The following is a 16,231-nucleotide window of genomic DNA, read 5'->3' as shown; positions in this document are numbered from 1 at the left end:
TATATATACCCTGTAAGACCAGGGGGGCAGTAGTGTGCAGTGCAGTATATACACCCTGTAAGACCAGGGGGGCAGTCGTGTGCAGTGTGTGCAGTGCAGTATATACACCCTGTAAGACCAGGGGGGCAGTAGTGTGCAGTGCAGTATATATACCCTGTAAGACCAGGGGGGCAGTCGTGTGCAGTGTGTGCAGTGCAGTATATATACCCTGTAAGACCAGGGGGGCAGTAGTGTGCAGTGCAGTATATACACCCTGTAAGACCAGGGGGACAGTAGTGTGCAGTGTGTGCAGTGCAGTATATATACCCTGTAAGACCAGGGGGGCAGTCGTGTGCAGTGTGTGCAGTGCAGTATATACACCCTGTAAGACCAGGGGGGCAGTAGTGTGCAGTGCAGTATATATACCCTGTAAGACCAGGGGGGCAGTCGTGTGCAGTGTGTGCAGTGCAGTATATATACCCTGTAAGACCAGGGGGGCAGTCGTGTGCAGTGTGTGCAGTGCAGTATATACACCCTGTAAGACCAGGGGGGCAGTAGTGTGCAGTGCAGTATATATACCCTGTAAGACCAGGGGGACAGTCGTGTGCAGTGTGTGCAGTGCAGTATATATACCCTGTAAGACCAGGGGGGCAGTAGTGTGCAGTGCAGTATATACACCCTGTAAGACCAGGGGGGCAGTCGTGTGCAGTGTGTGCAGTGCAGTATATATACCCTGTAAGACCAGGGGGGCAGTCGTGTGCAGTGTGTGCAGTGCAGTATATATACCCTGTAAGACCAGGGGGGCAGTAGTGTGCAGTGCAGTATATATACCCTGTAAGACCAGGGGGGCAGTAGTGTGCAGTGCAGTATATACTGTATACCCTGTAAGACCAGGGGGACAGTAGTGTGCAGTGTGTGCAGTGCAGTATATATACCCTGTAAGACCAGGGGGGCAGTCGTGTGCAGTGTGTGCAGTGCAGTATATACTGTATACCCTGTAAGACCAGGGGGACAGTAGTGTGCAGTGTGTGCAGTGCAGTATATATACCCTGTAAGACCAGGGGGGCAGTAGTGTGCAGTGCAGTATATACACCCTGTAAGACCAGGGGGGCAGTCGTGTGCAGTGTGTGCAGTGCAGTATATATACCCTGTAAGACCAGGGGGGCAGTCGTGTGCAGTGTGTGCAGTGCAGTATATATACCCTGTAAGACCAGGGGGGCAGTAGTGTGCAGTGCAGTATATATACCCTGTAAGACCAGGGGGGCAGTAGTGTGCAGTGCAGTATATACTGTATACCCTGTAAGACCAGGGGGACAGTAGTGTGCAGTGTGTGCAGTGCAGTATATATACCCTGTAAGACCAGGGGGGCAGTCGTGTGCAGTGTGTGCAGTGCAGTATATACTGTATACCCTGTAAGACCAGGGGGACAGTAGTGTGCAGTGTGTGCAGTGCAGTATATATACCCTGTAAGACCAGGGGGGCAGTAGTGTGCAGTGTGTACAGTGCAGTATATACACCCTGTAAGACCAGGGGGGCAGTCGTGTGCAGTGTGTGCAGTGCAGTATATACACCCTGTAAGACCAGGGGGGCAGTCGTGTGCAGTGTGTGCAGTGCAGTATATATACCCTGTAAGACCAGGGGGGCAGTCGTGTGCAGTGTGTGCAGTGCAGTATATATACCCTGTAAGACCAGGGGGGCAGTCGTGTGCAGTGTGTGCAGTGCAGTATATACACCCTGTAAGACCAGGGGGGCAGTCGTGTGCAGTGTGTGCAGTGCAGTATATACACCCTGTAAGACCAGGGGGGCAGTCGTGTGCAGTGTGTGCAGTGCAGTATATATACCCTGTAAGACCAGGGGGGCAATCGTGTGCAGTGTGTGCAGTGCAGTATATACACCCTGTAAGACCAGGGGGGCAGTCGTGTGCAGTGTGTGCAGTGCAGTATATACACCCTGTAAGACCAGGGGGGCAGTCGTGTGCAGTGTGTGCAGTGCAGTATATACACCCTGTAAGACCAGGGGGGCAGTCGTGTGCAGTGTGTGCAGTGCAGTATATACACCCTGTAAGACCAGGGGGGCAGTAGTGTGCAGTGTGTACAGTGCAGTATATACACCCTGTAAGACCAGGGGGGCAGTCGTGTGCAGTGTGTGCAGTGCAGTATACCTGATTAGAGTACTATGGCACTGTGTGTAGTGTAGTGCACTGTGGATCAGTATACCCTGTAAGAGGAGTAGGGCAGTGTGTCCAGCAACACATGCTCTCTCCTTCCCTCAGCCCGGCCATACAGGATGACATCATTCTCATGGGACTCGCCTGGGTCACAAAGCCCCCCACCTGCCAACACACAACACACCAGGAATTATACACTATATAGCACCCCGGGCATCACACACACTATATTGCACTGATATAATGAGTATTTCCATACCTTACAGTACCTTGAGAATGGGCATCATACACAATATAAAGGACTGAGATAATGGGTATTATGCAACCTAACAGTACCCTGAGACTGGGCTTCACACACTGTATCACTATATAGCACTGGGATAATGGGAATTGTACAACCTTACAGTACCCTGAGACTGGGCTTCACACACTGTATCACTATATAGCACTGGGATAATGGGAATTGTACAACCTTACAGTACCCTGAGACTGGGCTTCACACACTGTATCACTATATAGCACTGGGATAATGGGAATTGTACAACCTTACAGTACCCTGAGACTGGGCTTTACACACTGTATCACTATATAGCACTGGGATAATGGGAATTGTACAACCTTACAGTACCCTGAGACTGGGCTTCACACACTGTATCACTATATAGCACTGAGATAATGGGTACTGCACACACTTTATAGTGCCCTGGGATGATACCACCAGTTTACAGGGCTAGCTGAGTGAATCACTGCATTTTACTTATTCGATTGACCTGTAATTTACACAGTAGGCCTTGCCATTAAAGATCCCTTGAGCAATTCAGGATTAACTGGAATGGGGGAGGAGACCCATGGCCGGATGCCCTGAAGTCGTGGAAACAGAGGCCGGACCTTGGTTGGAGACTTGATGGAAAAAATAAGCAGGCGTGGCCGGAGAGCCTGCAGGGACAGAGACGCACACACACAGGCAGGCTGAGACACTGACCCATGGTGTAGTGGAAGCGCAGGTTGCCGTAAGCAGTGGTGTCCAGGTAGGGAGTGCACACCTTTCTCTCTCCATCCCGCAGGAACACCAGCGCGGAGCCCGACTCCACATCCCCACACTGTGTCCCCAGCACAGCTCCCCGGATATCCCAGCTGCACAGACAGGGGCAGACATGCAGAGAGACAACAGGGACACACACACATCATTAGCTATGTCCTGCGTGCTTTCTGTACACAGACGCCACTCACCTGTCAGAGCATACGCTGTGCCTGCAGCAGCACCCTACAGCTATCCCAGCTACTGTATACAGAGCAGGCGTTCCTTTTATCTACATTGCAGGGATGACAAAAGCCTCAGATTCTGTACTTCTGTTTTAAATCATGGTGTGGGTTATACGTGAGTGTTTTTCATATGAACTACATTCAATCCGCCATGGTAGCAGTCTGTAAAAGAGCAGGGGAAAATACTACTGCATGTGTTTACGCACCATAGGCCAAGCTTCTCATTAACATTCAAAAGAGTTGTACAGTGTTCCTTGTACCGAGTCCTCCTCACCCCCCAGATGACTATCTGTATCGTTCAGATAAAGACCCAAAGCATCTTTTATCAACATTCTGTCAGGACAGACACAGCACACCCCGAGAGAATCCTGACAGACACAAACACGCACAGGAGGTATAATGAAGGTCTTGCTCATTAATGCTCAAAGATCTCTGAAGATACAGCAAACAGCTGCCATGGTCTCTTCATTACACAAACCAATACATCGGGTCTTTCATCATCAACCTAACAGCAGCAGACGGGGTCCCAACACAGCACCTACGATTCCTTTCACATGTCACATGTGAACTCTCTGGCTTCACCCTTCATTTACTGAACTACAGTGCCAAAGACTTTATAATGTGCTGAATCTTATAATAACACTGACAGGAGCACTGCATGGCTTAGCTGTGACATACAGTACACACAGCAGAAGTGCTGACACACCAAACTGACACCAAACCGAACCACAAGCATCTAAACCACGGACAGCGATACGGTCTATCTTTTGTAAGTTATGAGAAGGATTTGGTGCACACTAATGATTCTTATACCAATGACAGGCTTTCTATAACTTTTGTTTGTAAGTATGAACTTCCCCCGGATTCTTTACTAAGAACACGAGAAAGGTTACAAACACCTGGAGGTCATTTGGCCAATCTAGCTCATTAGGTAGTTATTACATAACTGATCCAAAGATCTCATTCAGCTGTTGGCTGAAAAAAGCCAAGGAATCGGCTTCAACAACATTGCTGGGTAGATTGTTCCACACTCCCGCAGCTCTTTGGGTAAAGATTAACCAGAAAAAATTAACATACATGTACTACAGTACATTGTCAATATATTTTTTACTGCTGGGTGGTCTAGTGGAAGGGAACACCAACTCACAATCTCAATAAGTATACTCTCTTATTAAGAGAGACAGGACTTTGGCAATGAATTATCTCTCTACCAGCTTCTAAATTACAACCAGCTAGTGTAGAAAGCCTGCAGCTGGGTTAGTCATCAGAACCCACCCCTTCGCACTCCCACAAAGCATTCTGATCATCCAAGCCAGCAGCCATATCACCCTGCAGCTCACAACTGGCAACCCACGGGAGCTCAGCAGGTGAGAGTCTGGTCAGCACCTGGATGGGAGACTCCTGGGAAAGCTAAGGCTGCTGCTGGAAGAGGTGTTAGTGAGGCCAGTAGGGGGTGTGCACCCTGCTGTCTGTATGGGTCTTAATGCCTTAATATTGTGATGGGTGACGGGGACACTATATTGTAAAAAGGCGCTGTCCTTCGGAGATGTTAAACCGAGGTCCTGGCTCTCCATAGTTGTTAAAAATCCCTTTTCGCTAGCTAACACAGATACCAATCATTTACTTTAATGCCAAGACTCCATCACTTTTCTGATTATGCTTAAAACAACACATTGACCTAGCAAAGCATCCCAAAAATATTCACCAAACTAGCTTAACATGGGACCTACCAAGACTTTTTCAAAGTGTGGTTTCTTAGGTGATACAGATTTTTTTTCCTTTAACAAAAACTTACAAAAAATAAATTTTGAATGTAGGGCCGAGGGGCAGAGCAAGAAGGCCAACAGACGAGACGGTGCACCAAAATGCAATAAACAGAGACACCCAGAGTTTCTCATTATCGCATCCCGGTCTCAGACTGGGCTCTGGTCAGTGAGTACTGCAGAAAGCCTGCAGCAAGATACGCTATCTGGTGAACTGCCGTTCAGCACCATGGACAGCGGCACACACTCTTCCAGTCCACACACTGTAAGAGACGGATGATGACAATAATAATAATAATAATAATAATAATTCCTTATACTTATATTGTGTTTTATAGCACGGTCCACTCAAAGCACTTGACAGTGTTTTTCGTCCTGTTATACATTAAATGTTTAACCTTTAAAAACAATGCTACTGTATATTCCATGGGGATTATTAGGAGGCCATGATTGTTAAAGGCCAGGGGGAAACTTGGCCAGGACACCATGGTTAACACTCCTACTTTTGCTGAAAAACACCCTGGAATGTTTAATGAACACAGAGAGTCAGGACCTCAGTTTTTGATCACATCTGAAGGACAATATATTTTTTACAGTATAGTGTCTCCATTACTAAACTGGGGCATTAGGACCCACACAGAGCCCCCTACAGGTCCCACTAACACCTCTTCCAGCAGCAACCTTTCCCAGGAGTCTCCCCTCCAGGCACTGCCCGTTCTCACACCTGCTGAGCTTCAGGGGGCCGCCAGACGTGAGCTGCAGGGTGATATAGCTGCTGGCTAAACATGGTTTTTATTGTTACTTTGTTTACACAGTACAATAAACATGCTGCTCCTGTGAGATGCAAACTGAAACAACACACGAGGAGGAGTTTTTCCAACAGCGATAGATATTAAAACATGGAGCCAAAGGTCTAGGGCTGCTTGGCACGCCTAAAAACCAAAACGCACTGACGTATTGTAAACACACGTCTGATCGCCTCCTCGGCTCCACCAGGACTCACCCCGTGGGCAGGCTCTCAAACTCCTCCTCCCAGTAGCTCTGTCCCTCCTGGCGGTGCAGGTCGATGTCCCGGGTCGAGGCGAAGCTGATCCCGGTGCCTTCTGCTCCATGGAAGTACAGAGCATTGCCCTCCGACTGGCAGGCATGCTGCGGTGGGCAAGGGGAGAGGGTCAGTGGTCACGCCCACGAGCCAGCAATACAAATATACTGCCATTATTTCTCATTTCTTTCCATGAAGACCAGGGAGCAATCGTGACACATGCAGCACCTTTTCACAACAACGGAGGCATAGCTACCTTACAGTGGCTAGAGCTCACATACAGGAGAGGAGTCACTTCCTGCACCTCTGTGGAGCAGCCTGGCCCGGGCAGCCCAGGTGGAGAACTGAGGAACTGTCTCCCCAGTCTAATTAAGGGGGAAGTTTTCTACTCTAAACGGTGCCGTGGGATCCTTAAAAAGCATGCGATCGGGATCTGAGTTAAGCGTCTCATGTGAAAGACAGCACAGCACTCCCATCACGATACCAGGCACTGGTTCAGTAAGAAAGCCCTCATGCTGCCTGAGAGGCCCATCATCCCGCTTATCAACCAGTTCTGGCCTGGCTGGGCTTCTGAGACGTGACCAGAGCAGGTTACAAGAAGGTATCACTGTGTCTAAGAGTCTAAACCATCTCCTCATTCCACTTGATCCAGGACATAACGAGGTACCTTGACAGTGGCTCCAGGGAAGAACAGCCAGTTAGCAGTGTCGGGGGGGTCCAGGCTGTCCTCCAGCAGGGGGGGCCGGTGAGCTGTGTTGACCAGCAGCACATTGTCGATACTCCAGCATGACTCGTAGCCCTCCGGCCCCGAGACGGGCAACTGGGCCCAGCGGACCCGCGCCCCCTCCCCCCGGGACCGGGGCGGGAGGGCCAGGATGTGGACCACTGTGCTGCTGTTCGAGGGAGCCCTAGGAGAGACGGGAAGTGAGAGAGAGCAGGCAGGGAAGGCCAGCCTGAGAGACAGAGGCAGTGACAGGGGGAGAGGGAGTGGGAAAGAGCCAGGCAAGAGTGGGTGACTGTGCCAGTGTGTGTGTGAGAGAGAGGGACCTCGTGATGAACGTGAGGAAAGAGAAGGGGAAAGAGGAGGAACGAAAGGCGGCTCACAGATGGGGAGATGGAGGGAGGGGGCCGTGTGCTGGCAGAGAGAGGGAGAGAAGAGGATGGGGACAATGGCCGACAGAGAGAGGAAGAAAGGGGGTGCAGACCTGATCCTCTCCAGGGGTATCCAGTCATCAGAGCCGTTGAGGCTGTAGGACACTACGATGCTGGGGTCGGAGTAACTGAAGCGACAGGAGCCGGAGCCTGAGAGAGAGACGGACAGACGAGGACAGGGCAGAGGGGAAAGAGGAAGGAGAGACGGAGCAGGGCAGAGAGAGGGGAGGGGGGCAGAAAGAAGGAGAGAGAAGGTTTAAACAAGGTTGAGAAATAGCCACACTCTTGCAAGTTACTTTCTTTTCTGAACAGTAGGTGTAGGTACATGTATTTTCTTCATCACATTTTTAAATGAGCAATCAGGAATTATATCCTTTCCTGTGGTGTGTCTGCATCCCTTCAGACAGAGGCGTGGGGTTAGAGCTACAGAAGTGCACAGTCCGTGGGGCACAACATTTTCTGATTTTTCCCTAAAGGAATGCTTATTACTTAATTGATCTGAATATTGCTTTAGTGAATATGTTTCCCTATTTTCAGCTCATTCACACTTACTGTATAGATTTTGAGTGATCCATAAAATCATACAAATCACTTTCACAAAAAGTGAAAAGAAATTATACACATCATATCAAGCAGGTTATTGGACCGATTACTCACCCAAAGCAAACTGCAGGACTGTGGCTGTGCTGGTGTTCAGGGGGACAGAAGTCTAAAATGAGAGTTAACACACTGAGGGTTTTGATCCAGTAAGTTACAAGACTTACACACATACTTCTCAGCTGTTCACATTCAGATCAAAATCTGTGTTAGTAATCCATTCGCAGGCATTCCATTCTAAGACTGATTCTATCAATGAATCTGTAACAAGCCCAGTCTGTCTCTCTAGTCCGTATATCTGTCCATGTATTTCACAAAGAACAGTTTTCAGGTTTATAGGGTGTCTTTAGAGCTTGCAGTTGTTATGAAGTGTGGTACTGAATATTAACTATATTCTGCCAAAGCCACAGACAGCTGCTAGGCCCTTCTTGCAGATAACACCCCTACATAAAAATATGGAATTAGAAACGTCTTTACCCTCCTTAGTGTAGAAAAGCCAAGAGCTGATTTATATTAATTCCCAGATTCCTGGGGTGACCAGCCTTGGTCCTGTAGAGCTACAGTCCAGATCATGGTTTAAGTCAACAAAACTCCTCAATTTCTATTCCGAGCAGTTTGATTTTGACAACTGAAACATTTTTGCAATTACTGTATGTCATTCAGAGAGCATTTGAAATGAAAATCCGAACATACTGTTGCTCCCAGGGACCACAAGTGACCATCCCCGACTTAACTGAAACAATAAAATGACTAAACTGATCAAAATGCACTTGTTGTCTAAGTCTTCACAAACGGATGATCTAAGACACCTTAAATCCATGCCTATCCATCTATGCACATTTACAGAGCGGGCAAGACAAGTATGAATGTTTATTTACTCTAAATGACTATGAATATAAATGGCAGCTGGTTATGAACATGGCAGCGATGAAAGAAGGCAGCGATAGTTACTAGCTCTCTCTGGCCGAAGGGCTCGCAGAACGTCAGTGCTCTGCCGTGCATAAGGACTCCACACTGCTCCCCCACCTCGCAGCTCTTACACTCAGACCTGCAGTACAGAACAGTGAGGACTGAATCACAGCCTTGAGATGGAGAGAGAGGACAGATTAATACATGCCAGCACAGAGAAAGTCTGATTAGCGATGGATGGCAAGACACTCAGGCCGTGAGTGCTGTCCGCTGGTCAGCGGACCCCCTCTCTTGGGACTAATCTCTGTCTCCCAGGCCGTGAGTGCTGTCCGCTGGTCAGTGGGACCCCCTCTCTCAGGACTAATCTCTGTCTCCCAGGCCGTGAGTGCTGTCTGTCGGTCAGTGGGACCCCCTCTCTCAGGACTAATCTCTGTCTCCCAGGTTGCGGGTGCTGTCCGCTGGTCAGTGGGACCCCCTCTCTCAGGACTAATCTCTGTCTCCCAGGCCGTGAGTGCTGTCTGTCGGTCAGTGGGACCCCCTCTCTCAGGACTAATCTCTGTCTCCCAGGTTGCGGGTGCTGTCCGCTGGTCAGTGGGACCCCCTCTCTCAGGACTAATCTCTGTCTCCCAGGCCGTGAGTGCTGTCTGTCGGTCAGTGGGACCCCCTCTCTCAGGACTAATCTCTGTCTCCCAGGTTGCGGGTGCTGTCCGCTGGTCAGTGGGACCCCCTCTCTCAGGACTAATCTCTGTCTCCCAGGTTGCGGGTGCTGTCCGCTGGTCAGTGGGACCCCCTCTCTCAGGACTAATCTCTGTCTCCCAGGCCGTGAGTGCTGTCTGTCGGTCAGTGGGACCCCCTCTCTCAGGACTAATCTCTGTCTCCCAGGTTGCGAGTGCTGTCCGCTGGTCAGTGGGACCTCCCCCTCCCTCTCCAGCAGGGCCTCTACACTTACCAGATGCTAAGATCCAGCTCCCCCTGCTGGTTGGAGTCAAAATCGTCACGGAGGATGACGTGATTTCCGTGGATTTCAGCTTTACAGAAGAGAGAACATACACATGGTTACAAACGAGAGGAGGCCATTCAGCTCATTTAACCCATTTGGTAGTTAGTAACTCACTGATCCAAGGGACTCATCCAACGGTTTTCTGAAAGAAGGAAGAGTAGCTTGTTCCATACTCCTACAACGCTAAGAAGGCTAAGAAGTGCTTCCTCCCTAAATTCACCAAAAACTCTGGATTTCAGCTGTATCCTGCTCTGGTCTCTCTGGTGAGAGTGCTGTTCCTAGCGAGGTCTGAGAAATCATTTGGTTTAAACAAACAGGTCACATGAGCTCAGACTACATGTTTCTATCACATTTGCACCAAAACAGTAAATATTTTTGACTTGAAATCCATGATTAAGTTTCAAATAAACATGAACAGTATATTTGTGTGATTTTGATTTGACTTAACTGAAGTACTTCAAGATTTCAGCTGCGATGGTCTGCCTGGGTCTGTTGCTCACAGTGCGGTTTAATACTTTGCATCCCACTGTTAACTGTGTCACATTTTTCTAGACCTCCAATCCCAGTGGAAGGACCTTCTGCAACCTCCTGTCTTATCAGAGTATGCAGGATGGAGTGACCTTTACTAGCTGACAAAGCATTAATGACAAGGATAAGCTGTGTTTAATAATGCTGCCCTTGAAGGCAATCATCTCAAATTAATTGGGTCTAAGAAATGGTAAGTATTGATTTCACATCTGTCATGAAATGCAGCCAACTTTTTAGAATCCAAGACCCTCAGCATGTATTACAGTCTTTCAGTCTCTGGGTATTTAGATTTTATGCTAAATCAATTATGCTTTTGCCTCACCATTGCAAGAACTCTTATATTTAGTATTCACAGATAATACACATTGAACGACGAGAGGTTTGGAGTAACAGTGCTTACCTAGACTGGGCCTCAGAGGAGACTCTGTGGGAGCTGGAAGAAAAACACAAGGCAGATTAAATCATAGACAGTGGGACTACTCCAAGGACTGGTTAGGGCGCTAATCTGGGTAGCGGACAGTAGGTGACACTCTTCCAACTGGTCCAGAAATTCCAAACTAGTTTGACAACAGGACAGATGTCCTGCTTGCCTCAACTGTGAATCTTAAAGAACCCAGGGGTACCTTTCACAGAAAACCCTGCACACATTTTTCAGTGCCAAATTTGGTCAAAACAGGTCATAAATTCTGGTGTGTTGAACATCATTCCCCAATTTAACTTAATTGGGTTAAAGTCTGTTTTTTATGTATCTACCACCAGCCATGTGTGACCTGAAAAATATCTCAGGACTTCCTGAGATTCCTTAACATCTGTGACAGTGTTGTTTTAGAATAACTGACAGGGCCAAAGCAATAGAAAACAGCAGCATGATGCAGTAACACAGGAGCAGTGTGATGGAGGACCATAGGAGCAGTGTGATGGAGGACCACAGGAGCAGTGTGATGGAAGACCAGAGGAGCAGTGTGATGGAGGACCACAGGAGCAGTGTGATGCAGTAACGCAGGAGTAGTGTGATGGAGGACCACAGGAGCAGTGTGATGGAGGACCACAGGAGCAGTGTGATGCAGTAACACAGGAGCAGTGTGATGGAGGACCACAGGAGCAGTGTGATGGAGGACCACAGGAGCAGTGTGATGCAGTAACGCAGGAGTAGTGTGATGCAGTAACACAGGAGCAGTGTGATGGAGGACCACAGGAGCAGTGTGATGGAGGACCACAGGAGCAGTGTGATGGAGGACCACAGGAGCAGTGTGATGCAGTAACACAGGAGCAGTGTGATGGAGGACCACAGGAGCAGTGTGATGCAGTAACACAGGAGCAGTGTGATGGAGGACCAGAGGAGCAGTGTGATGGAGGACCACAGGAGCAGTGTGATGCAGTAACGCAGGAGTAGTGTGATGCAGTAACGCAGGAGTAGTGTGATGCAGTAACACAGGAGCAGTGTGATGGAGGACCACAGGAGTAGTGTGATGCAGTAACGCAGGAGTAATGTGATGCAGTAACGCAGGAGTAGTGTGATGGAGGAACACAGGAGCAGTGTGATGCAGTAACGCAGGAGTAGTGTGATGCAGTAACGCAGGAGTAGTGTGATGGAGGAACACAGGAGTAGTGTGATGCAGTAACGCAGGAGTAGTGTGATGCAGTAACGCAGGAGTAGTGTGATGCAGTAACGCAGGAGTAGTGCGATGGAGGAACACAGGAGCAGTGTGATGCAGTAACGCAGGAGTAGTGTGATGCAGTAACGCAGGAGTAGTGCGATGGAGGAACACAGGAGCAGTGTGATGCAGTAACGCAGGAGTAGTGTGATGCAGTAACGCAGGAGTAGTGCGATGGAGGAACACAGGAGCAGTGTGATGCAGTAACGCAGGAGTAGTGTGATGCAGTAACGCAGGAGTAGTGCGATGGAGGAACACAGGAGCAGTGTGATGCAGTAACGCAGGAGTAGTGTGATGCAGTAACGCAGGAGTAGTGTGATGCAGTAACGCAGGAGTAGTGCGATGGAGGAACACAGGAGCAGTGTGATGCAGTAACGCAGGAGTAATGTGATGCAGTAACGCAGGAGTAGTGCGATGGAGGAACACAGGAGCAGTGTGATGCAGTAACGCAGGAGTAGTGTGATGCAGTAACCCAGGAGTAGTGCGATGGAGGAACACAGGAGCAGTGTGATGCAGTAACGCAGGAGTAGTGTGATGGAGGAACACAGGAGCAGTGTGATGCAGTAACGTAGGAGTAGTGTGATGCAGTAACGCAGGAGTAGTGTGATGCAGTAACGCAGGAGTAGTGTGATGCAGTAACGCAGGAGTAGTGCAATGGAGGAACACAGGAGCAGTGTGATGCAGTAACGCAGGAGTAGTGTGATGCAGTAACGCAGGAGTAGTGTGATGCAGTAACGCAGGAGCAGTGAGATAGAGGAACACAGGAGCATTGTGATTGAGTACCACAGGAAACCCAAACCAGTCAGGTATTGAAACCTCCTTTATTCTGAATCACAGTATTAAGAACCAAACGCCCTGGATTGAGAAAATGGTTACATTTAACCAATTGCTTGCAGACTCTTGGGTGGATTTAGTAGCATGTACTCTGAGCGCACCTGAAAATATAGCCACTGCCTCCTGTGAGCTTTAATCAGCATTAAATCACTAATTCCCACTTGCAGAATGTGTCGGCTTGGCTTGTCCAAGATAACTTGTGAAGGAAACTTTCCTCGATGATTCACACGGCCTCCCTCCCTCCGTTACTAATAGCGCATAATGGCCGTTTCATGTTCTTTTGATGCTGGAGGTATTGGCAGTAATTCTTCGTTTATAATGGGACTCTGCTCTGCTCTTGATTAAGGGATAGCTGGCAATTAACAGTCATCCCCACTGCTGGCTGCGCTCGTTTGTTAAATGCTGCTCCTTAATCTCTGTCTGCGCTCCCCGTTCCTGCGCCCAGGCCCGCTTAAGTCTTTAGTGCTGACTTCTTTATTCTGCCATTAATCTGCCCTGCCACTCTCTGGGGAGCCAGAGCCCTGAGATAGCACACTCCTTTGACACACATAGCACGGGCACGTGAGCAAGATGGAAGCCCTGCGGGTAGAGCAGAGGGCTGTGGGTTCAAATCCTAAGTCCTTCAGCACGGGGCTTCCTTCAGATCGCTCCAGGAAAACACCCGGCAGTATACACATACAGTAAGTCACCTTTAAACTAGGAGTGATCGTGACACTCTAGCCTGAAACATACCAGACTGTGCTAAATGGAAATGGAAACATTGAGGCGGTAGAAGATGACGTTCCTGATGTTCACTCATCTTTTGAGGGGAACTGTGGAAGTCACAGAACTCTGAAATAAATGTTAATACCTAAGGCGTTTCTGTCCTTCCTAGACATTTGGTGCAGTGACAGAACGAGAGAGAAGCCAGCCCTCTCCTCTCACAGGTAGCCTCACCAAGCCAGCACTGGCACACAGCCTGATGGACAACTGCTGGGGCACTGGACTGGTTCATCTGATTGGCTGACATGACTGTCAGTCGAATGTCGGAGCTAAAGTGACAATTATTTATAGCAGATTGGAACTGCAGTGAAGGTGTTGAGAGGTGAGCTGTCTGTGAAAGAAAACTGCAGCTCTCAAGAGTCCAGGGGCATCTGAATTTACAGTATGTCCACTGGTGACAAACAGGTGTTCAATCCCTCCACCTCAACTGCTGGCCGGTCCCAGCTCACACCTCTGTCAGAAAGTGCCCACGATGTCATCTCACCCCCTCTTCTTGAAAAGGAACAGACTGCCTCCCCAACGTACAAAACTTCTCCTTTCCCCTGCTGCTTTTCAGTCGGCTGTCTCTGCTCCAGAGGATTAACATCTGATTTAAAGATCCTGTAAATCCCTTACGAAAAGATGAATTTTTATTAAATCTGGATGAGTTTCCACTCCTGATTAGCATGAACAGTGCAGTGCCTGAAAACTGTTCTTTGAACGTTTTAAAAGAACATCAACACACAGTTAAACCCCCTTCTTGAAATTAATCTTTAAAGGGCAAAATGTCAGATAAGGCTGGGAATTCAGAAGGCCTTCATTCAGGCTCCGATTTGGTGTAGAACGAGCTCTGTCTGAATCCCGCAGGTTAGAATGCGAAAGCCCGCTGTGATGACCTCGTGTTTTACCCCCATTTACCCTACCTGGGATTTAACCTCAAATCTTGGACAAGCACTCAACATGAGAAAATAGAACCCAGCCGTCTAGTTATTATTTGTGTGGTGTCTTCCCTGAATTATTCTTGCTGCAATTCTGCTGAAGAGTGATCTACTGCACAATATAGGACAGCAACTACTGCCACAGTTACACAAGAGTACAATGTATTTGAAGTCAGATTACAAAGGGACCTTACAGTGAGACGGGTCAATTACAAACTGACCTAAATCACTATTTAATTTGCCATTGCTTCTGGCTAAAGAGTTGCTTCACGAAAACAGAAAAGTCAATTTTAGTGATGGTTTTTATTTAAACTGCAAAAATGCAGGCATCAAAACAAATTCCAAGTGGTTTAATACACTGCTGCCAGCTAAGAAAAAAAACAGGAGTTGTTTTGTTGGAGTTCAGTGCAGAAGCTCTGCTGTTGCAATGCAAATTTGTAGACACAAGGAACCAAAATCTAATGTTATCACAGTGTTATAGTAAGGTTCACTTGTCAGCTTCGGAATTTTGTAATATTCTGATGCCTTAAGGAATATAAAACTTTCCCTAACAAGGTACCTGAAACCATATACAGATCCTAGCAAGAGTGTTTGCAATATTGTGGGAACTTAATGCCTGAATGTCTCATGACATCAAATTACACCTTTCCAGGCACTTTTGGAAATTTAAGTATGACACAGACTCTACATAGACGTAAAAGCAATACACCACTGTGTTTCCTTCTACAGGCAGCTCAGAAACTGTCACAGCTGCCTTAATGTACAGTTGGTGTTTCTGAAATCCATTTCACTAGACAGTCACAACCTAAGAATCACAATAGCCAGAATCAGTTCTGTTCAAGCTATAAGGACACATGCATGTTTCTCAACTAATCTACATCTTCACTCTTATAGTGGGATACAGCTGTTAAGTTGATTTCAGTCAGAGTGAAATTCACTCAGAGACACGCTGTCACACTGACCACACTCAGACATACTGTACTGCTACACTGACCTCATTGTGTCACAATGACCACATTCTGTCATAATGACCACTCTCAAACATACTGTCACACTGACCACATTCAGTCATACTGTCACACACACTCACTGCCACACTGACCACACTCAGACATACTGCCACACTGACCACACTCAGACATACTGTCACACTGACCACACTCAGACGCACTGTCACACTGACCACACTCAGACATACTATCACACTGACCACACTCAGACATACTGTCACACACACTCACTGCCACACTGACCACACTCAGACATACTGCCACACACACTCACTGCCACACTGACCACACTCAGACATACTGACACACACTCACTGCCACACTGACCACACTCAGACATACTGACACACACTCACTGCCACACTGACCACACTCAGACATACTGCCACACACACTCACTGCCACACTGACCACACTCAGACATACTGACACACACTCACTGTCACACTGACCACACTCAGACATACTGCCACACTGACCACACTCAGACATACTGCCACACACACTCAGTTTAGAAGGAAGTCAATTCAGAGCCGTCAGCTGCAGCCCAGAGCTGAGATATAGAGGGATTGTAGGGAATTATAGGAGCTTGCACTGTAATTGTGAGCCATAATTGAAGTGTTTAAGACTCTGAGGGCTTAATGAACTCCAAT

General features: G+C 48.1%; 1 protein-coding gene across 1 annotated transcript in view; it reads right to left on the bottom strand.

Annotated features, from left to right (window-relative positions):
• Positions 1–16,231, bottom strand: part of reln (reelin) — a 183,157-nt gene that overhangs the window by 71,351 nt on the left and 95,575 nt on the right. The window contains exons 5-13 of the mRNA XM_088922975.1: positions 10,801–10,833; positions 9,822–9,900; positions 8,915–9,011; positions 8,024–8,075; positions 7,420–7,516; positions 6,882–7,122; positions 6,176–6,321; positions 3,129–3,280; positions 2,196–2,311 (exon numbers count right to left, since the gene is read on the bottom strand). Coding sequence (XP_088779101.1) covers positions 2,196–2,311; positions 3,129–3,280; positions 6,176–6,321; positions 6,882–7,122; positions 7,420–7,516; positions 8,024–8,075; positions 8,915–9,011; positions 9,822–9,900; positions 10,801–10,833 — 1,013 coding nt within the window. The remainder of the gene's footprint in view (positions 1–2,195; positions 2,312–3,128; positions 3,281–6,175; positions 6,322–6,881; positions 7,123–7,419; positions 7,517–8,023; positions 8,076–8,914; positions 9,012–9,821; positions 9,901–10,800; positions 10,834–16,231) is intronic.

This window comes from Atractosteus spatula, chromosome 8 (assembly GCF_055471065.1).
Source record: "Atractosteus spatula isolate fAtrSpa1 chromosome 8, fAtrSpa1.hap1, whole genome shotgun sequence".
NCBI classification, from domain to species: domain Eukaryota; kingdom Metazoa; phylum Chordata; class Actinopteri; order Semionotiformes; family Lepisosteidae; genus Atractosteus; species Atractosteus spatula.
The sequence above is the reverse complement of the archived record's forward strand: the minus strand, read 5'-3'. Positions and strand labels throughout refer to the sequence as shown.